This window comes from Fibroporia radiculosa (assembly GCF_000313525.1).
Source record: "Fibroporia radiculosa TFFH 294 genomic supercontigs, scaffold7911, whole genome shotgun sequence".
NCBI lineage: Eukaryota > Fungi > Basidiomycota > Agaricomycetes > Polyporales > Fibroporiaceae > Fibroporia > Fibroporia radiculosa.
In genome coordinates, this window is record NW_012133451.1 from 2285 (window position 1) to 23398 (window position 21114).

At 51.4% G+C, this 21114-nt stretch overlaps 6 protein-coding genes across 6 annotated transcripts; 2 read left to right on the top strand and 4 right to left on the bottom strand.

The window, feature by feature from the left end:
* Window positions 1-710: 710 nt before the first annotated feature.
* FIBRA_06557 (uncharacterized protein) lies at window positions 711-2356 on the bottom strand (the record flags this gene model as incomplete). Its single annotated transcript, XM_012328275.1, has 6 exons — window positions 711-1102; window positions 1163-1426; window positions 1484-1702; window positions 1759-1814; window positions 1871-2111; window positions 2164-2356. The coding sequence occupies 6 exons, from the start codon at window positions 2354-2356 to the stop codon at window positions 711-713; spliced, it is 1365 nt and encodes a 454-aa protein (XP_012183665.1).
* A 1464-nt stretch (window positions 2357-3820) lies between these two features.
* On the top strand, window positions 3821-8801 carry FIBRA_06558 (uncharacterized protein; the record flags this gene model as incomplete). Its single annotated transcript, XM_012328276.1, has 22 exons — window positions 3821-4367; window positions 4422-4573; window positions 4633-4841; window positions 4895-5179; window positions 5229-5346; window positions 5400-5457; window positions 5515-5532; window positions 5589-6148; window positions 6205-6426; window positions 6476-6724; window positions 6780-6863; window positions 6912-7035; window positions 7091-7177; window positions 7230-7348; window positions 7428-7542; window positions 7597-7640; window positions 7696-7929; window positions 7978-8120; window positions 8187-8203; window positions 8256-8439; window positions 8494-8583; window positions 8642-8801. 22 exons carry the CDS (start codon window positions 3821-3823, stop codon window positions 8799-8801), a joined length of 3819 nt encoding a protein of 1272 aa, XP_012183666.1.
* A 1143-nt stretch (window positions 8802-9944) lies between these two features.
* On the top strand, window positions 9945-11664 carry FIBRA_06559 (uncharacterized protein; the record flags this gene model as incomplete). Its single annotated transcript, XM_012328277.1, has 5 exons — window positions 9945-10280; window positions 10342-10713; window positions 10763-10969; window positions 11021-11196; window positions 11253-11664. 5 exons carry the CDS (start codon window positions 9945-9947, stop codon window positions 11662-11664), a joined length of 1503 nt encoding a protein of 500 aa, XP_012183667.1.
* Window positions 11665-12106: 442 nt separating this feature from the next.
* FIBRA_06560 (uncharacterized protein) lies at window positions 12107-14233 on the bottom strand (the record flags this gene model as incomplete). Its single annotated transcript, XM_012328278.1, has 6 exons — window positions 12107-12355; window positions 12423-12991; window positions 13049-13202; window positions 13284-13358; window positions 13444-13789; window positions 14019-14233. The coding sequence occupies 6 exons, from the start codon at window positions 14231-14233 to the stop codon at window positions 12107-12109; spliced, it is 1608 nt and encodes a 535-aa protein (XP_012183668.1).
* Window positions 14234-15843: 1610 nt separating this feature from the next.
* On the bottom strand, window positions 15844-17706 carry FIBRA_06561 (uncharacterized protein; the record flags this gene model as incomplete). The annotated part of the gene is made up of 11 exons (XM_012328279.1): window positions 15844-16021; window positions 16105-16238; window positions 16294-16497; window positions 16554-16635; window positions 16697-16776; window positions 16827-17114; window positions 17162-17194; window positions 17249-17317; window positions 17367-17397; window positions 17447-17481; window positions 17539-17706. 11 exons carry the CDS (start codon window positions 17704-17706, stop codon window positions 15844-15846), a joined length of 1302 nt encoding a protein of 433 aa, XP_012183669.1.
* Window positions 17707-19198: 1492 nt separating this feature from the next.
* Window positions 19199-20665, bottom strand: FIBRA_06562 (uncharacterized protein; the record flags this gene model as incomplete). Its single annotated transcript, XM_012328280.1, has 10 exons — window positions 19199-19372; window positions 19435-19610; window positions 19661-19840; window positions 19903-19977; window positions 20033-20145; window positions 20197-20275; window positions 20328-20340; window positions 20404-20427; window positions 20481-20544; window positions 20601-20665. 10 exons carry the CDS (start codon window positions 20663-20665, stop codon window positions 19199-19201), a joined length of 963 nt encoding a protein of 320 aa, XP_012183670.1.
* Window positions 20666-21114: the final 449 nt, after the last annotated feature.

A 21114-nucleotide genomic window follows, 5' to 3' on the forward strand; every position in this document is an offset into this window, starting at 1 on the left:
TCAGTTGCAGTGGTTCAGTTTAAAAGTCTAGTTCTAGTATAGCATGTCAGCCCTACGCATAGCAGTACCTTTGTCAGTAGTAGTCTTAAGTGGAACTCCTGATCCTCAGTTGTCAGGTCCCTTGTTAGATGTCTCCAGTAACAGACTCAGTTGTCTATTCCAGGCACAATGGGAATAAAAATTTGTTTCAGGGGGCTGGCAATTGTTGGTACCTGCTCTATCAGGAAAATGTACCTTTTGCTTTTTGTGTATTTTTGTGCTTTTTGTGCATTTTTGTGAAAAAAAATTTAAAAAAAGCAAAAACATTTAAAAAAAGCAGTGTTGCATATGTATTATAAAATCCACTTTAAGATGTACATAAAAAACAAAAAGCATCAAAAGTACAAAAAAACCAAAAAAGCAAAAGGTATGTTTTCCTGATGGCAGGGAACCCAGCACTGGTGAGATGACTCAACTTGATTCTCAGATTTGTTCATACATTGGCTGCATTCTCAAGCTTCACAGCTTAATAAGCAAGTCCAAATACTAGAGAATGATTATAGTATATCTTTTCCTTGGTGTCAGGTCATGGAATACAAGAATTAGCTCATGGCAATGGTTAGAGTCCGATTTAAGTTGATTGTGAATGGATGTATACTAAATGGAATTTGGGAGAGCTACTGGTATATTGTTCTAGTATATTGCTCATATCGTGACGAGACCGACTACCGCTATGCCATCCTACGTCCATCATACACAGGCGGTGGATCAGATAAGTAAGTTAAACTATCAGAACCAACCAGGGACACCTGACGAGGCTGATTATGACTCAGAAGAGCACTAAGCCCAGGAGTAAGGTGGCGCTCATTTGGTGGACTCGTGGAACGAGACGATCCCAAAATATGCATCATCTTAATCACTCTCGCGTTATGAGAAGAATGCGAAGGTGTTTCTGGCGTCAGCCCGTCTTCATTAGCCGGGATGAGAGGCTCGCTAGGTGTGTCGGGACGAGATAAGTTGGAAGCGGATGGCTGGTCGACAGCCAGCGGAAGGGAAGACATTGCGGGTGTCTTCCTGCGTAGGGGTTGCAGAGGATCGATAGCGCTCATATTGTAAGGTGATGCTGTTAAAAGCAGGTTGAGGTGCGTCTAATGGAGGTGCATGGAAAAAACTTAGAACTTACGCGTATGATTGATCTTTGCAGAACGAGGGTGTCGAGCCGCACCTGTAGTCCATCTACAGCCTTTACGACACAAGAATAAAATGATCGCACTTGCAACGATCAGGGTGCCTCCCACTCCAGCCACAGTACCAATGATAATAGCCCTTGTATTCGAGAAGTGAGAGGATGAGGCAGCGCTCGCTGAAGATATAAGTGAGGCGGTAGATGCACCACCGTTGGATGTTCCGCTTGCCGAAGGCAGGCTATGAGCTTCGTTAAGACTCACTGACCTCCTACGGTGTCAACAAGGATATCTGATATGAACCACACAAAAAACACTACCTGAGGTCAAGCTTGCAGTTCCAATTCCATTTATCTCGCTGCTAAAGCTAGAGATAACTGGTGTGGTAGATGTTCCGCTGTTGATAACTAAGGTGGTGGATGTTCCGCTGTTGATAACTGAGGTAGTAGATGTTCCACCCTTGATATTTGAAGTGGTAGATGTACCACCGTTGGAAGTTCCGCTTGCCGAAGGCGAGCCTTGAGCTCCGCTAGAACTCACTGACCCCCTGCGGTGTCAACAAGAACACCTGATGTGGACCACAAAAAAACAATACCTGAGATCGGACCTGCACTTCCGGCTTCATTTGTCTCGCTACCTGAGCTTGTATATCTGGATGGGCATTGTAAATGTCAATACAACAGACACCATCCCGAGCGCATACATACTGAAGATAATAGAACTCAACATAGCTACCACCTAATACTCCACCGCCTACGTAGCTTACACTCAGTGAATGGTTTTTTTCGCCATCCAAATCGGTCTTTGACCAAAGTACAGCCGGTATAGGAGCTTCGCCTTTGTAAGCATTTTCCGATTCATCTACAAGGCTCGGAGAGTCATTATCCAGGACAATGCTTGCCACTCCTCCGTTTGGATTTATCACAGAATGATAATAGACTGCTGTCCCTGTACTCGATACTAGTTAAAACGGCATATACATGATGTAATCTATACTTACCTGTAAAGGAGAAAGATAATGACGACCCAGGTCCATTAGCGTAGAAATATTCACCATTCTCTTGGTTTATCCAACCGCCCGTATACACAATTTGCGGATCCTCTGCGAGAACTGTGACATTGGACTGTGCTACAGCTGGCAGCAGCTGAAGTGCATAAATGGCGAGGAGAGAGAGCAGAGAAGAAACCTTCATGGCGTGGCATATTGATGTCGAAAACACACTGGATTAAATAGCGAGGCGCATGCCAGGGGCATGATTGAGTTTCAAAGTGACATTTGAATGTACATGATGGGGCGAGACAGCCATTGAAACAGTCTGTGAGACAATATGACCAACCTTGAGCATGGTACTAGTAGAGGTCTAGAAGACAGTGTTTTTCAGAAATCGAATTTAGAAACAGGAGGACGAGAGAACGTTGAGTACCGTGGATACTCAAGTGCAACATAGGTATAACCTGTGAATGACCCTGTTCGGTCATTTCAAACTAAGCATGCCGTCACTGAGTAAGGCATAGTTGTTGCCTCTGGATCTTATCCATCTCCGCTTGTCAAATATGGGATGGCTGCTTTCAGGTTCAACCACATTTGTCGAGGAGCAGCCTGGGGCAAGGGATAAATTGACCGTAACCACGCAGACACCTGTGGCCTAGTCATACCACCACTCTGCGTGGACGAGGCTTGTCGCCGCTAGGAGAAATATAAACTAGAGTCCGGCATCAAGATAAATAATAAGAATATATGATGGGCTCTATCACGCACGCAAGTCTTTGCACATCGGTGGCAGTTCAACGTCCAGCCTGAGCGCTGCCAGCCTTCAAAGTAGCCAAGATTTCGCAACGCCTGGGCTAAGCCCTAATCTAACCCGGGCGACACCGTGGCAGTGATTGATGCAGGTCATGGTAGTGTGAGTCTGATGATGGTGATGATGATGATGAAATCAGCATTTACATACCGCAACAAGCAAACAAATGTGCTAAGACGCGGCGATAACCGGTCCGTACAAGTAGAACTAATACGACTGGGCTACCGCTATCGAGGCTTTGGGTGCCGGTACTCGGTCATGATACTGTGGACAAAACGCGATGTCCGGCCGTCGAGCATATGCTGAACATGCACCAAAAGAGATCGTATTTTAACTCGATTTTCCGAGCTCGAGCATTGGATATCCCATTCGAGCACCAAACATGACGGATCTGTAGTCTCTAATTGATCCACTTGCCGTGTTCTTTGCGATTTCTTGTGGCCAGTTTCCGACGCATGTCCGGAGGATCAAAAGGCGGTCTACGGTATAGGCGTCTGTTCCAACTGACCCGATGTGGAGATTTGGTCTGGGAGTGCAAGCAGAGGCGTACCAGAGGCCGGGCACTGGACCGTGGGTGACTAGTGCTGTAGCGTAGCCATTTCCATTGCAGGGAAATGCGATCCCTTGCGGCCAGTTTCCGACACATGTTCACAGCATCGAAAGTCTATGCTCGACCGCCGAACTTTGTCAATTGCCCACGCTATGGGCGTCTGTTATAGTTAAATCGGTGAATGCTATGCGATGAGCACGTGCCAGAGGCCGGGCAAGACGACTAGCGCAGTAGCATACCCATCCCCCACTTACTCTACACGCTCTGTGCTTTTCTGCTAACGATTCTGCTCGTCGCTGGTCACGATGAGCGACGACTTCATCCGTCTCGTATCCCAAGCAAATCCTGCCACTCATCAATACCAGCCCACCCGCAACAGCTATGCTCCCTCCGGCCAAGCATTGGATCCATTCTTCGACGATGAGGACGAGGAGGAAGTAGTCCCCGACTCTGCGTTTGGCGCACCGGCTGCTATGCGCTCCCAAGAGTCTGGTCTACCCTTTGCTCGCTCTGGGGCGGCTCCTGCAGGCGCGTCCCAACTCACTTTGCCCGCAACCATCCAGCCAGACTGGTCCTTTGACGACGACGATCAGCAACAAATTCCTGCCGGTCATAAGCGCATTTTTGGTTCTCGACAACTCCCTGGCTCCGCAAAGCATACGCAGCGCGAGAAACAGCCGCGTAAGTCATTCGGCGAACGCATAAAGTGGCCATGGAAGAGGAAGGAGCAGGTTCTGACGGGCGATCGAATGGTTGTTCTGAACAACTCGATTGCAAACTCTGAATTCTGCTCCAACTATGTGTCGACAAGCAAGTACAATGTTGCCTCGTTCGTGCCCAAGTTCTTGTTCGGTGCGTCTGCTATGCGCGTTGCTTTATTATATTCTGACGTGGATGAACGCGCAGAGCAATTTTCGAAATATGCGAACTTGTTCTTCTTGTTCACGGCGTTGATCCAGCAAATACCTGGGGTGTCGCCCACGAATCGCTGGACAACAATTGGACCACTTGCGGTTGTGCTCTTAGCGTCGGCTTTCAAGGAAACGCAAGAGGACCTAGTAGGGTCTCCTTATAGTATTAAAGAAATATAGCTTACTTACTGCTATGACATGTGTAGAAACGGCATCAGTCTGACTCTGAGTTGAACTCACGGATGGCCAAGGTGTTGACTCCTGAAGGGACTTTTGTAGAGAAGAAGTGGAAGAATATCAGGGTAGGCGACGTTATTCGGCTGGAGAGCAACGACTCCATTCCAGCAGATGTCATTTTGCTGAGTTCTAGTGAACCGGAGGGGTTCTGCTACATTGAGACATCAAACCTAGACGGGTGCGCACTTGACGTTGAATCTATCGTCGATGTAACCACTAACCTCTGCTCAGCGAGACGAACCTGAAGATCAAACAGGCTTCTCCTCAGACAGCACACCTTACCTCCCCTCAGCTGGTAGTCGGTTTGCATGGAACGCTCCGCTCCGAGCATCCAAACAACTCGTTATACACTTATGAAGGGACTGTGGAACTCACGACCAACGAGGGATTGCCGAGGCAAGTTCCTCTCGGACCCGACCAAATGCTTCTTCGTGGTGCACAGATACGAAATACGCCATGGGCGTATGGCCTTGTCGTCTTCACCGGCCACGAAACAAAGCTGATGCGGAATGCGACGTAAGCGCTCATGCAAATCCGCATGTCTCTTTGCTTATTCCAATTAAAGGGCGGCCCCGATCAAGAGAACTGCAGTGGAGCGTCAGGTCAATGTTCACATCGTCTTCTTGTTCATACTTCTGCTCGCATTATCCTTGGGTTCAACGATTGGCAGTAGTATCAGGACGGTGCGTACACTTGGTAGCCTATAGCGTGGGCGATGTCATTGAACCGTCTGCAGTGGTTCTTCGCCGATCAAGAGTGGTATCTGTATGAGACATCAGGGCTCGGAGACCGAGGTACGCACTGACGTTTTAGTAATATTCGCCAAATCACTCAAAGCATGCATTTTCCAGCGAAACAATTCATCGAAGGTATGTCCCGGCTCATTCTAATAATTATTTAGCATGCAGGGTTTGACGATTGCCAGATATTCTCACGTTCATCATCCTGTACAACAATTTAATCCCGATTTCGCTCATCGTGACCATGGAGGTGGTAAAGTTCCAGCAGGCGCAGTTGATCAATTCAGATCTTGATATGTACTATGCGAAGACGGATACTCCCGCGCTCTGTCGGACCTCGTCGCTGGTCGAGGAGCTCGGCCAGATCGAATTCGTGTTCAGCGATAAAACGGGTACGCTGACATGTAACGAGATGGAGTTCCGGTTCTGTAGTATTGCTGGTGTCGCATATGCAGACGTCGTGGACGAGAGCAGGCGGGGAGACGAGGACGGCAAGGACGGTTGGAACACATTCGCGGAGATGAAGGCGTTGCTGGGTCACAGTGAGAACCCGTTCCTTGACAGTAAGTCGGAGAAAGCAGAAACAACCCGCGACAGGGAGACCGTCAATGAATTCCTCACTCTACTTGCTGTGTGCCATACTGTCATCCCCGAAGTCCGTGATGGCAAAATGCACTACCAAGCTAGCAGTCCTGACGAGGCCGCACTAGTTGCCGGCGCGGAATTGCTTGGGTATCAGTTTCACGTAGGTACTGTCCGTGGCGTTGACTCGCAGCTTGTCTTGATTGCTGGTTTGAATAGACACGGAAGCCAAAATCCGTTTTTGTCAACATTGCTGGAACATCGCAGGAATTCCAGATCTTGAACGTCTGCGAGTTCAACTCCACGCGCAAGCGGATGTCCACCGTCGTTCGGTGCTCGGACGGCAAGATCAAGCTGTTCTGCAAAGGCGCGGATACCGTTATACTGGAACGTTTGAGTGAAGATCAGCCCTACACAGAACGGACTTTGGGCCATCTAGAGGTAAGGTGGTTGCTTGTATGCTATCCTTCGCTGATTTCACGATGTCCAGGACTATGCAACGGAAGGACTGCGGACTCTGTGCATCGCGTCTCGCGACATCTCAGAGAACGAGTATCGACAGTGGTGTGCAGTCTATGATCAGGCGGCGGCAACAATCAACGGGCGAGGAGAGGCTCTTGATCGAGCAGCAGAGCTGATAGAAAAGGACATGTTCCTTCTGGGTGCTACTGCCATCGAAGATAAGCTGCAAGACGGCGTCCCAGATACCATTCATACACTGCAGATGGCGGGCATCAAGGTATGTATCTTAGGACTTTATAGAGTTGATGGCATTGCCGAATAATGTCCTACAGGTCTGGGTCCTTACCGGAGATCGGCAGGAAACTGCTATCAATATTGGCATGTCGTGTAGACTGATTTCCGAGTCCATGAATCTGGTGAGTATATGCGTGATTTCGTAGGGCAATCTGTTTGACACTGTGCAGATCACTGTGAATGAGGAGACGATGCTCGATACTCAGGAATTTATAACAAAGCGGCTGTCTGCTATTAAGAACCAGCGCAGCACGGGCGAACTGGGCGAACTGGAGGACCTAGCTCTCGTTATCGGTATGGGGCATTTTTCCGTTTCCAGATCTCCTACTAATTATATGGTTGCAATTAGACGGCAAGAGTCTTGGGTATGCATTAGAGAAGGAAATCTCTTCGGCGTTCCTTGAACTTGCTCTGATGTGCAAAGCTGTGATCTGCTGTGCGGATTCATTGTTCTACGTATCCGGAAGCAATGTCTCATTTGTTTGCAGGTCGTGTGTCGCCTCTGCAAAAGGCGCTGGTGGTGAAGCTTGTCAAGAAGAATCAGAAGTCGATCCTACTTGCTATTGGCGACGGTGCCAACGATGTCAGCATGATCCAAGCCGCCCATGTTGGTGTTGGTATTTCGGGACTCGAGGCGAGTAATGGAGAGTGTTGCGAACAAAATAAACGATTTAACATCTCTCTAGGGCCTGCAAGCCGCTCGGTCTGCCGACGTAGCCATCTCACAGTTCAGATTCCTCAAAAAGCTGCTACTTGTCCATGGCTCATGGAGTTATCAGCGACTGTCCAAGCTGCTGCTCTGTCTGTTTCCCACTATTCGGGAGGTCGTTCGTGGGCTAATCTCATGTTAACTAGATTCATTCTACAAGAACATCGTGCTTTATATGACACAGTTTTGGGTGAGTTGTCGAACGTTTTCACAAACTACGACTAATCTGACAAGTGGGCATCCAGTATTCATTCTTCAATAGCTTCTCCGGAGAGATCGTGTACGAATCATGGACGCTCTCGATGTATAACATCATCTTCACGCTCCTTCCTCCCTTCGTCATTGGCGTGTTCGATCAGTTTGTCTCTGCTCGCATCCTTGATAGATACCCACAGCTCTATATGCTAGGACAGAGAAACGCGTTCTTCACGAAAACTACTTTCTGGCTTTGGGTCGTCAACGCTCTCTATCACAGTGTCGTAAGTTTTCCCTGAATTCGTCAGGTAATTCGGCTGATATTGGGATAGATCCTGTTCGGCTTTTCTGTGATCCTGTTCTGGGGCGACTTGAAGCAATCTACCGGCTACGATTCTGGCCACTGGTTTTGGGGCACGATGCTATATTTAGCGGTTCTCCTGACGGTTCTAGGCAAGGCAGCACTCATTTCCGAGTACGTCACAATACTATCCTCTTTTACTTGGTGTTGATAGTTTGAAACTGTAGTTTGTGGACCAAGTACACGGTGGCAGGCGAGTGAAGACTTGCAACTACCCATTCTCTTCCCCGCTGACGTCTATGATCACAGCTATTCCGGGATCTTTCGTGTTCGCTATGCTTTTCCTCCCTCTGTATGCAGTTGTCGCGCCTGCGATTGGATTTTCCACGGAATACTATGGGCTTGTGCCTCGACTATGGACTGACGCCGTGTTCTACTTCATGCTGATACTAGTACCCATCTTTTGCTTGACGCGGGATTTCGTGTGGAAATAGTCGGTGTTTCTTTCACATGCTCATTTCTTTATATGCTGACAAACTTGCCGTAGTTACCGGAGAACATACCGGCCAGAATCTTACCACATCGCGCAGGAGATTCAGAAGTATAACATTCCTGATTACCGACCACGCCAGGAGCAGTAAGTGCAGTCCACCATGCGGTATTCGCGGGTGCTGAGATTTTACTCCTCGTCACAGGTTCCAAAAAGCGATCAAGAAAGTGCGCGCGGTGCAGCGCATGCGGCGCAACCGAGGCTTCGCGTTTAGTCAGACGGAGAACGCGGCGCGCCAAGACCAAGCGCGACTCATTCGGGCTTACGATACAACGAGGACAGGAGCACGGCCTTCTGGATACTAGGAGCGATCTGTTTGCAGCATATTATTATCGGGACATTGTATTCTACCATATGGCATATTTACTTTGCTAATTCCGACAGCGAAGACTGGACGGCTAGAGGGCTGCGGGCCTGCGATTTGCGCACGCGGGTGCTCGCTTGTAGGCACAGTACTACCATTGCACCAGTAATCCAGCTTTTTCAGTATCTGGGCTCCTTATAGCGCAAATCCTACTGGAACGTGTCTCGAGGTTTTCGCCAGTCGATGCACAATGTTTGAAAGTATATAGGTGGATTTCGAAGGGTCGGCATGTCAAGAATTGGGCAATACTTACCGAGAGCAAAATAAAATCACAACAGTAGTGCAACTTTTCTCCGCCACGTCGACTATCACAATGCCGCGCATACCGGTTTTTCTTTGTCCGCCCGGCTCGAAATTTGAAAGTGGCGCTCAGTGGCTGGGCTTCAAAGCTATGCGAAGTACAGCCTGGTACAGCGATAACTGCTGCATTCTGCTGCACTGCCGCCACCGCCGCTACCAGGTGAGTCAAGATTCACGACGCCAATTGTGGCTGAATGTCACGGACTTGAGTCGTCACCATTCGACACTGGCCCACTCAGAAGGGGCTCACTTTGCAAATCATTCCGGAAAAATTAGAATAAGAGTGTGTATGTTTTTTCGCATAACCATGGTGAGTTATTGTGCCAATCGGTAATTGCGATCGCCCACCCGAGGCCACTCTTGGTCGAGATGTAGTCCTTAAAACATACTCGTGAGGCATTCGAGTCGCTCTCTTACTTTGCGTTCGATAGCTACCCACACAATAGTGATCATACTTGTATTTCGTATCACATGTGATTTATTGTAGGGGGAGGAGCAGTCGTAAGTTCAGTAATCGCCACAAGTCACGTGTGCAATGATAGTAGTAAAGCTTGCGGGATCGGCGACGTGATAATGCGCCGATCTGAGCCGGGCCGCTTAGGGCCCACTCACCCCGCACAGCAACGCCACTCAAGGAGCATGTCTCGGGTTGCCACGCCCGGTTCACCATCGCCGCATCCGCAGCGATGCAGACGGACTTACCAAAGTACAAATGGCGTCCTCGCGCTCGCAGCAATAACCCATTTATACTGGCCCTGCCTGAATCCTACTGCACGTCTAAGAAATGTCTAATGCGCATGCTCGCGACTCTCAAGACTCACTCGCTGACCAACTTCCCGGCCAATGGGTTGACGTCGAGCAGTCAAAGGGGCCAGCCTCGCCGGTAGCAAGATCGTCTCCTTTACCATTCTTTGTTGGCGTTCTTCCGCGTCTCCGGGGATACAGATGGGTTGCATTCGCCCCAGTTGAGGAAGACATAGACGACGGCGAGCCAAAGGGCCTGAAGCAGATGTGGCGGAATGGCAAGAAAGACATCTGGCTTCGCGTCTCGCTGTATTTCACCCTTCTTGCGCTGATTTTCCCGTTTATTGTTTGGTGGATCACCTCTGTCGCGAGACAGGTGAGTGTTCGTGGTTTTGTTGACGATGCATCGCCCCCCGGCTTCATGCAGTGGCATTCAGAGACATCCGAGTGTCAAGTTCCACCTTGATTTTCCGCAAGGCTGTGTCGAGCGGGTACCCTGGTCATTTGGCACAGACACGACGCCCGCTCCCTCTGAATTCCTGGGTTCTTCGTACCTCTACACGGCAAATGTGTCATTATCGCTGCCCAGCGACGCGGACGTACTCTCCATTATCACTCGTGGAAACGAGGCGAATCGCGCACATGGTATTGTGGAGTTCATTGTCGATGACGGAACCAGGTATGGGCAGGACAGCGACGTACACGTCGAGTTCACTGCGTTCATGAATGATCGGGAATCGTTGCAAGAGAGCGCCACGATCTGCCGACTGCATCCGTCTGCAAAACATGACGGGGCGGGGCTTGTCGTTGTACGTGAACTTACTGGCGTGTGTGTATCCGATCATATATCTCCTGCAGAATTACCCGCGGTATCAGAGCCATCGCTCGCGCCGTATGGTCTTTGCTATTAAAGTCTACTTCCCCACATCGCCTGGCTCCCCGACACTCCTGAATCAGTTCCGGACATCTTTGCCACAGTTCATCCACAAGATTGGGGATCTTCAGGACCACGTATCTTTCTTGTCGTTGTCACTATGGTCTACCAACCATCCTGTCTATGCAGAGGTGCGTTCCTCATAATCTATCCTTGTGCTACCTGGCCTCATTGTGCGGCAGTCAGTATCGGGGAAGAACATCAACGTCATGACGTCCAACGCGCCTATCAAGGGCACCTTCAATGCGACGTCCATTCTGAACTTGTATACTCAGAATGCACTGATCGACGTCAATGTGAGCCTCGTGGCTGCGGAGAGCGTGCACAGTGCCACGGCGATGCTGAAAACCACGAATGCGTGCGTGGCTGGTCCTTTGCATGCTGTTACATGTCATTGACATAGTGGATTCCTAGCCCTGTCTCTGCGAACATGAGCTTATTGGCATCTGCGAGGGAAGCGAGGTTCAACACGCAATTCGAGACGAGCAACGGTGCCCTCGACGTCGCTTTCGCGGAGGCACCTGTGAGCAGTCTCCTCGACGTCCGCGCACACACGTCCAACGCTCCCGCGCGGGTCTCGCTGCACGAGACGTTCGAGGGCACGTTCGATCTTTTCTCGACGACCTGGCACCAGCCACAGGTGCACGTCCGCCCAGACGTGGAGGATCCGGAGGGACAGGGGCGCAGGCGTGTGGTGGAAATACGCCCCGAGTCGCGCGAGAGCAGTGTTTCCGGTAGCGTTGCTTGGGGAAAGCATGATGGTTGGCGGAGATATGGAAGGGTGAATGTCGCGTCATCGAATAACGATGTGCGTCTACACATGTAGGCGGTATACATGATATCGGCGGATGTGCACATCAGATTACCCTCGTTTCAATGCCCTCATTCACTGGCTCCATTCTGAACTTGTTTCTGAGACTTGTTGTCGCCAAGTAGTTTGGACGACTTGAATTTGCCCTGGGGACAATCTGATCCATTCCATTGGTAGCCGCATGGTGCATATGAAAACTTACACTTACCGACATGATATGTTCGTGCCTGTCTCTTCGCGCTCTCCGCGAAATCGACGGTATAAGCACGCAGAACTCGTCGTCGTGGTCGAGAATGAAGGCTAAAAAAATCCATGCCTACCTATCTTGACAAGTGTCAACAGCTTCCGATCCTCGACACCTCGACATACATATGTACAGATATATATTCCGCATCCACCCCACCAGGCATGACAGAATACATTATAAAATTATGTGTATAGAAATCTATCTTACAAGTCACTCGTCGGTACACCAAATCTCAAGCCGACCCTCGGACCTGCCCTTGGCACTCTCGCGGGCGGTTTCGATAGCAAGCTCATAGTCCATTTCGTCACGCAGCGTTACCTTCCCCCCATCTTCGTCCTTGAACTGCATGCCCAGGCCATCGAGCGGACGCCCAAACTTGCTCGTGACGCGGTCGACGAACTCCTCCCAGGACATGTCGGGCACCAGCGCCATCCCGCGCACGTCGTCACGGTAGTGCAGCTGCAGAGTAAGTGGAAGGGTTAACAGACAGTTGATACAAAGCCAGACAAAAAGACGGCGGGCGCACCTTCACGCGGATCTTCGCAATGTCGCCCAGCTCGTCCTCCGCGTCACCGCTTGCATACCCTTCCTCCTCCTCTTCGTCGTCATATCTACGTTTCACGGTGCCGCGGCGCGTCGGCTTCCTACGTATACTCCCGCCGACGTTCCGTGAGGTCGACTGCGAGCGCTGCGGCGCGCGGCGCGCGGTATTTGAGCGCGCCATGGTGATCGGCTGCTCGGCGACTGGCGACAGAGGGTCATCGCTGTAGGAGTTGAGATACGTGTCGTAAAATTCTGTCGTAGTGCGCATCCCCCTGGGGAGCTGCGCAGCGTCCATAGTCGGGCCTGGCTTCCGAATGCTGAGGCCACGCGTGGGGGGAACAGGCATGCGCCCCGATCCTGATCCAATGGTTGTCCCACTACGCGCCAATCGTGTGCTAGGAGAGCGCGCAGGAACGGCACTGGCCGGAGGACGAGACAGACCGGGGGAATCTGCACCTGCAGGGCTTGAGGGGACGGAGCGGGAACGATCAGGAACATTGATCGTCGTGTTGGCCCGCTGGATCCTAGGACGGTCTATGCCTTCTTGCGCCTCTGTAAGATACAGCGAGGTCCAGTGAGATATTATGAAGAACATATGGGTATACGCACTAGGAGGAGGAGCAGGGTTTGCGACCGTTACGGCGCGCGTGAGGCCACCGCTGATAAATTCCGTGGAACCAGTTGGACTGATGCCCATCTTCATCCGTGCGGCGCCAGTGAACTCCGTAAACGCCTCACTAGCATCTTCTGCGGCGACAAGTTTCTACAAAGTCCCATCAGCACTCGCTCAGCGTGAAAATGCGCGTGATGGATATCCGAGCACGATTGCTCCAATAATACTCACCGCCTTGCCCATATAATCCTTAGTCTTTGCGTTCTGCAACTTCTTATCCGACGGACGGTAGAGTACTCCGACAGGCTGGATGATTGGTAGCGTTACAGTTAAGAGGAAGGTAATAAAATTGTTCAGAAGGAAAGTTGGAACACGAGCAGTGGGGACTCACAATGCTAAATACAGTATATCCCTCTGCATTCTCCCTGATGGCATCGTCGATGACATTGTGCTCGTCCGTGACTTTCTCCTTCTGTGCCTCTTGGAGCTCCTTCATGCCCATACCTATTTCGACTTGGCCATCCCTCTCTCCCCTATCTATTTCGGCGCGTCCCTGGTAGATGTGACAGAGACCCTTGTTGAAGAGGACCTCTGCGGCATATAGGGTAAACTTGAGACCGAGCTGGGCATATTCAATGGAAGGATTTCCCCGTAGATAAAGCAAAGCATCGGCAAAATCGTCAAGAGCGTTGGGGTATCGAGCGAGCAGAAAGTTGGAGACACCGGATTGGAAGTATCTACAAGATTAAGATGTAAGCGAAACGAATCTTTAGCGACACGATCGTCAGAAATCGCAAGTGAAACAGATGGGCTATCGGCAAGAGGTTAGAGTATTTGGGCGCATCAACCCGACTCGCTCCGAGTCTTGATTAACGCGTAGACGATGCCCAATTTCGCGATCAGCGCCCAAAAGTCAGGATGCGGGGCATGTTCTGACGAGAGGTCGACACAGTAGGGGGTACTTACGCGACGGCGAGATATTGGTCGAGCTGGATGGCAGCATTGAACTGTTCGACGGCAGCCTCGTGCTCGCCGAGAGTAGCGTAGATGAGACCCATGTTGGTGAGGATTTTGGACGAGTCGCTGATGGTCGAGAAGAGTTCGATACTCTTATCAAAGTCTTCATCGTCGTAGGCCTTGAGGGCAGCAGCCCAGGTCTCGAGTTCAGCCTTGAGAGACATTGCAGATAGAGGACAGAGAGATGTAGAGCGATGGGGGTGTGATAAGAAGAGAGACGAGAGCGACGAGCGACAAAGAGAGCCTCAGGCTGGAAGAAGAGACGAATGAGACGGCGAGAGTTTCCTGCACTCTGGCGGACGAGGGGGATGATGGGGCGGGGCTATAAAGGACGTGGGGAGGAGCGGAGGTCGGCTAAGTAGGCGTGAGTGAGTCAGGAGGCGATGCAGACCGGCTGGCAGTGACGAAAACAATCAGCGGGTGTCAGCGCAGTGGGCCGATGCACATGGTGTCTGCTCGGTCTTATATCCGCCCTGCCACCACTGCGCCTTGCCCGAGGCCTCCTGGCCAGGAGGCCTCGCCATCCGATTCCCTTTCATCCCCATAGCAATCCCGACGACGACGGCCGCCGTGTCGAGGCTCGTCTCGCTGCCACCTCGCAGCCCCCCGACTCAGAGTCGATGCAGCAACGCTCCCACGCACGGCTCTGATATGCCATCCCTCGCGTCTATGGCTGGCAGTTGTCTCTCCGAATGGTGTGCATATAGCCATCGGGCATTCACCACTCGCACCATCCTCACAAGGCCGCCCGAGACATTTGTGGCACCGGGTACCGCCTTGCATGCGCGGTCTTGTCGTGTTCAATACGTGTTCCGTCCGTGTCCGTATCCTACGGCGATGACCTCAGTTGTCGCTGCCGCATGCCTTGAAATGCCATGGATACGATCTCCAAATGTTTGCATCGGCCATCTGTCCTTCGGCGGCAACAGCTGAAACAACATTCAAATTATTTATTCAAATCTGTGGGGAAGTGCGGAATGCTATCATTAGCTTCATAATAATCCTTGCGCACACAATGCCGTCAGTCAGTCTTGACTCTCAATCGCACACACAATTAATCTCACACAATACGACGCTCCTCGACACCGCTCTGCTAGGTGTCTGCCGTTACCCTGTCCTAGACAGCTGAACAATCACTTGCGGCGGCGTGGATGGCAGCTGTCTGTAGCATGACTGGCAAGTGGGCGCCTCGAGCTCCGTTCGCCATCCATCCGAATGTGTTCTAGGGTTATGCATAATCACTGATCTGGGCAGCGCCGCATTTCCAAAATACATATACGCGCTACTGAGTGATTTGATTTATCGGCGCTCGTCTGCCTGGCTCAAAACAAGCAACACATCTCTTGCACATCTCGCCCACCCGCTCAATTCACAGCTACGGCTCTGGTCCCTGCGCAAACAGCCCCTCATCGGGCTTGTTTCGGGCTTGGCGCATTGCCTTGACTTGCGTCTCAACCAGTGTCTGGATCCCCGAAACCTATGTAATCATGACACCCAACACATTGCCAAAATCGACGAGGTTTTGTCCGTCGCGTTGGCTTCCCGCACGTACTTTTCCTTGGCCTTCAAGCACCCAACTTCCTCATCGAAACATCGGATTGTTGTACAAAGCAAAGGTATATATACAACCTCGGACATTGCCTGTTTGCTTCACCAGTATGTACACACCGCTTTACAATTACTTCGCAATAAATTACTGCTACTGCGACATTTCATCCGCGTTCTGGCACCACGCCCAAAGCCTGCATCCGCCTCTGAGACGGATGCCGGGCCGCTAGGCCCGCCCGAGGTGTGTACCCGCGAGCTCGCGCTCGAGCTCAGCACTCGGGTCGTCCATCACCGGCGACGGCGGACGCTGCGTCTGCTCTGTGAACCCGGACGTCGCACCATTCGCAGGCGCGTTCTCCAGTACTGGCGAGCTCATGATCTCCTCGCGCGACGGCATGGGCAGGCTAGAGCGAAAAAAAAAAAAAAGAACGGACCCGCGTGCGATAATCAATGCCCGGTGAAGTGGACGACGGCGACCACGACGCACCTATCTTGGCGGCGGATTTGGCCTCCTGCCCGAGCCTGAGCACGGACCTCAGAGCGGAACGCCCGGACCTCCTCGACGATGAGATGTTTCATACCCTCAATCGAGTCCTCTTCCTCGAATCCAAAGTCGAACGGCTACATCGACGCATATCAGCAACGCAAGTTCATCAGGCGTAAGAGGGACATGTACTGTAGGGCACGCAGGCTCGTCGGCGGGATCATGCCACACCGCAAGGTAGGGGTGGTTGAGCGCCTGCTCGCATGTAATCCGCTTCGCAGGATCAAATTGGAGCAGCTGCGAGAGCAGGTCGATCGCAAGGGGATTTGCGCGGGGGAAGAGCGTCTGGAAAGGGACTCGGGGCTTAATCGGAAGGGAGCGAATGTAGTCTTGTGCCTGAGAGATATTCGGTTAAGCGGGCTATGGCGGACGACGAAAGTCATCCCACATACACGAGGAGAGCCCACTCGGCGGAGGGTATCTTCTGAGGGCGTCCCGAGGTAATGCAAGATCTGATTCAGTTGATCGACGTAGCTTCGCGGGATATCGGACGTAAGACGAAGACGCAAGGGCGACGATGACAGCGAACACTCACTCTCTCCCCTTGAATATCGGCTTTCCAGCTAGCAGTTCGGCCAGTATGCAGCCCACCGACCAGACGTCAATGGCAGGTCCCTGCCCATCCCCGATCAGCGTCCAGCGTTTCCCGACATCTGCACACTCACGTAGTTTGCAAAGCTCAGCATGATCTCTGGCGCGCGGTACCACCGTGTAGCAACATATTCAGTCATGAAGCCTTGGTTGGCGGAGGACTTGGCCGCGGAGCCCGCGTTGTACCCGCGCGCAAGGCCAAAGTCGCAGATCTTGAGCTCACAGTCCGCGTTGACGAGGAGATTTCCTGGTTTGAGATCGCGATGGAGCACGTTCGCAGAGTGGATATACTTTAGGCCGCAGAGCGTTTGGTAGATGAACGACTGGAAGTGCGCGTCGGAAAGTGGCTGTTGGGACCGGATCTAGTTTGTGTTAGAATCAGGGTCGGGTGTACTGCCGGCGGGCTCACAATAGCGTGGAGGTCTGCCTCCATCAGCTCTTCCTGTGGTGGTTGTGATGAATGTCAAAGCCAAGCACCAAGGGTAAATGTACGCACATAGAGGTACACTTCGTCAAAATTCCCGTCTGGGCGGAAGACGATGTCCATGTCGTATAGGCAGGTGATCTGACGATTCGTGAGATTTCCAAACGGTGCAGCGCTCGCGGCCGCGTACATTTTTGTGCCCACGGAAGTGGTGCAAAAGTCTGCGCAAGGGATTAGATCGACGTCGGATCGATATGCGGGCGTACATACTTGATCTCTCTCAGACATCGCTTCGTGAGGATCCTCTGCGATTCAACATGCCATGTAAGTGCTGAGCTTCGTTGCGAGAGGGTGAAGCATACCTTTGTGTTGATGTTAGTTATCTTCTTGATAGCGCAGCCATCTCCCGTTCTGCGGTGCTTAGCGGAGACCACGCAGCCGTACGCGCCCTGGCCGAGCTCCTTGACAAACTGGTACTCGGAGTCGACGATGAAGGTGGAGTTGAGCGCGGTGAAGGTGTGTCTCTGCATGGCGGGAGGGATGCGGGCTGTAGGGCGACGGCATGCGGGCGATAGCCCTTTGTATGAAACTGGATCGATGGGGCGCTGAATAGAGGCTTCCCGTTATGGAAGGCTGTTCTGCAGGAACCACGGACACAGCCCTGTGCAATGCTCCTCATCACCGCTCAAGTACAACCTGTGTCCGGCGATCTGCTCATTTTGTTGATCCCTCGCCTTCTCCCCGTGTTTTTGCACCCACTCCGCGAGGAGAACATGCACGTCCAGCCTCCGTCTTCGCCCAGGAGATTGCCGGCACGCGGCTGGTAGCCGCATGCGTCGCGCATGTTCGCGACGTGCTCTGAACCGCTGGTCAGAGCATATATTGTCGACCAATATTTCTGGCGCCATACACGACAATCGCTGAACACGTAGACGCGCATATAGCCGTACATTCCGCGGCGCAGGGTTACATACTGCTCTCCGAGTCGCAACCATCATAGCAGGCAGAAATCATAGATGCACACTCAACATCTATCTGGACAGGTTTTGGAGTCCCAAGATCCTCATTTCCACCTGCCAATGGATACCAGGGCCTGCATGCACATCAAAAAACTTCAACAAAGCTCTACTGTGAGTGTGGATATTTCCCCAGTCCACGTCTGATCACGGCTCGAGTTAATTACTGACTCGTTGGTTTGAACAGCGGTGGACGACGACACCGTGAGCGTCGAAGCTCTGCTATCAAGACTGAGGCTGCTTATCAATATGCGTAATATGTCGCATTCACCGCCTCTCAAGAGCTACTGATATTCAGTTCGTGCATATATTTTTTTCACCTAAGTTGCTTATACGTCAGGCGGAAAGTCAGGCCATGGTCTGTACATTCATGACACATGGATAGCGACTTGTATTATCCGGTTGCTAAATATCAGGAGAGTTCTAGCTGCACGCAAGCTCGGCTGTTCCATGGTTCGTGCCCGCGTGTCTATGGTGTGTGGCCCGTCTCCAGATACATGCATTCGATCAATCTCCTGACAGCATCATGAGTGACGTGGTCTGGATCTACTAATACTGACGCGCATACAGTAAGCTGTTGTACCATCTCGCAACACCGAGCGCTATTGTATGCCGAGCCGCCACCTGCCAGCATTTGACATCACTTACATCACTTGGACTGTACATACGAAGACATAGTTCTTCGCACCTTCGGGACCGATCTCCAAGGCTTTAAGAATCTGTGTGTTTCACGCGATAGATCATCACGAGGGCCTGCAGCCTACTTGTAGTGCTCAGTTCTAGAGAACCAATTTCGGCCTCAATTGAGTGGGTAGTCCCAGTATTGTATGCCCATTGTTTGCACTTTATGATAATTTTGATTCTCACATGACAGTACTCGTGTCAACTTGAAAACTTCTGCTATTTGGACATCAACTATCTATCAATAAGTGTACCGTTGGTCTTCATTCAATTCAGTTCCTTTACATTCGCTGATTCTATGCTTGTTCACAACAGCAAATTCCCTTCAATCAACGCAAATACCCCCCTTCTTCATGTTCCACCCAAGTTGCTCGTACGTCCAGCCGAAGATTAGGCCATCGTCCGTGTAATTATGGTATGCAAGTAGCGACTTGTGCATCCCAGGGCGCTTATGAATGCTGTTCAGGATGGTCATATCTTCGTCCGATAGATCGACAATCTATCACCCCATGGAAAGTGTGGCGAATCAGTATAGCTCTCGCAACACGACGTGGAACGCACCGTGATATTCGATTTCATCCGTTCTACCGCCTCGCTCTTTGGCACGACGATGATCCCGCGCTTCACGCACCAGCTGATCACGACCTGCGCAGGCGTCGCATTCTTCTTCTCTGCAATGCCAACGACGGTGGTGTCTGTGAGGAGAATAGGCTTATCTTGCCCCGGGGCAGGGCGACCTGCGCACATTTCGTTTTGTGTTCTTACGGAGATGGAGCGGCAAACGTACCAAGGGGGGAGTACGCGGTCAACAGTATGCCTTTCTCCTCGCAGAACTTCTGCAATTCAAACGACGGGAGACAGGGGTGAATCTCTACCTGGTTAGTAACCGGAATAATGGACGCGTGCGGGAGGATCTCATTGAGCGTCTTGATGGAGAAGTTGGACACTCCAATCGATTTGACTTTCCCTTTCGCAGCACAATGCTCTCATCAATCCAAATCACTGCTCAATGTCGCGATGAAGACGCACCAGTCTCCACGAGCTTTTCCATCTCCTTCCATACTTCGACGACCGTTGGCTTTTCTCCGTACGGGATGTGTTCGCCTGGGCGGTATAGTATCAATCCTTATATTCAGAAAGGCATCCGAGACGGACTTACCGGATTCGGTGTCAGCTTGTGGCCAATGGATCAAGTACAGATCGACGTACTCGAGGCCGAGCGCCTGAAGCGACTCCTCGAATGACTCTCGGACCTTGTGATGGTGCTTGCTCCTGTAAGCACTGTCAGGATACGACCACAGTAGGATCAGGAATAAGACGTACGGAAGCTTGGTGGTCACGAAGATCTCCTCGCGCGGAATGCCAGACTCGCGAATGGCCTTGCCGACACTTTCTTCATTTCCTATAATCATAGTGAATAATGTTGGCCGTTGAAAGGAGAAGTCCAACCCCACCATAACCGAATGCCTGCAGACGGGATGTGCACGAATATCAGCGGACGCTTGTGTAGCGCTGTGTCGCACAACGTACTGTGTCTAGGTGGCGATAGCCGTGCTGTTGAATATACCTGTAACAGCGTGGAGATCTGACGCGGGAACAAGACTTACCAGCAACGCATTCTTGCACATCACTTCGGCTCTGTCTCCGTGACCCGCACCGCCCATCCAACAACTGATGGACATCATGTCAGTACCGGCGGAAGTACAGAAGTGTGGGTGCACACTCACCCCATGCCAATAGCGGGCACTTTGATGCCATTGTTGAACGCGAATTGTGGAACAGGAGCAGCCATGGTGGGGAGTGATTCGAGTTCAACACGGCGGGAGCGGCTTTTATCTTGTGCTGAATCCAAGACGGAGGAGGACTCCCTCGCCGGCCCGCGGCTGGGGTCACAAGGAGTGAACGGAGCGATCGTGACCCAGCGCACGAGATCTTCTTATGGATAATTTTGAATAGGATACGGACATGAGGGACTGTAGTGTAGTGGTTATCACTTGGGATTTTGATAGTATCAATGTTTCCCAAGACCCAGGTTCGAACCCTGGCAGTCCCTAAAATTTTATTCCTCTTTTATAAAAACTCAAAGTGTGCTAGAGGCTGGCATTAACACTGTGGGTGGGCTGGCTAGCTCATCAGGCAAAGCCAGCAGGTTGCTCTGAAACCTTTGTCCCACAGGTGTCAGGTTTGAATCCTGGGAGGCCCACTATCATTTTGTATACCCTCTTTTAATATTTCTCCTCA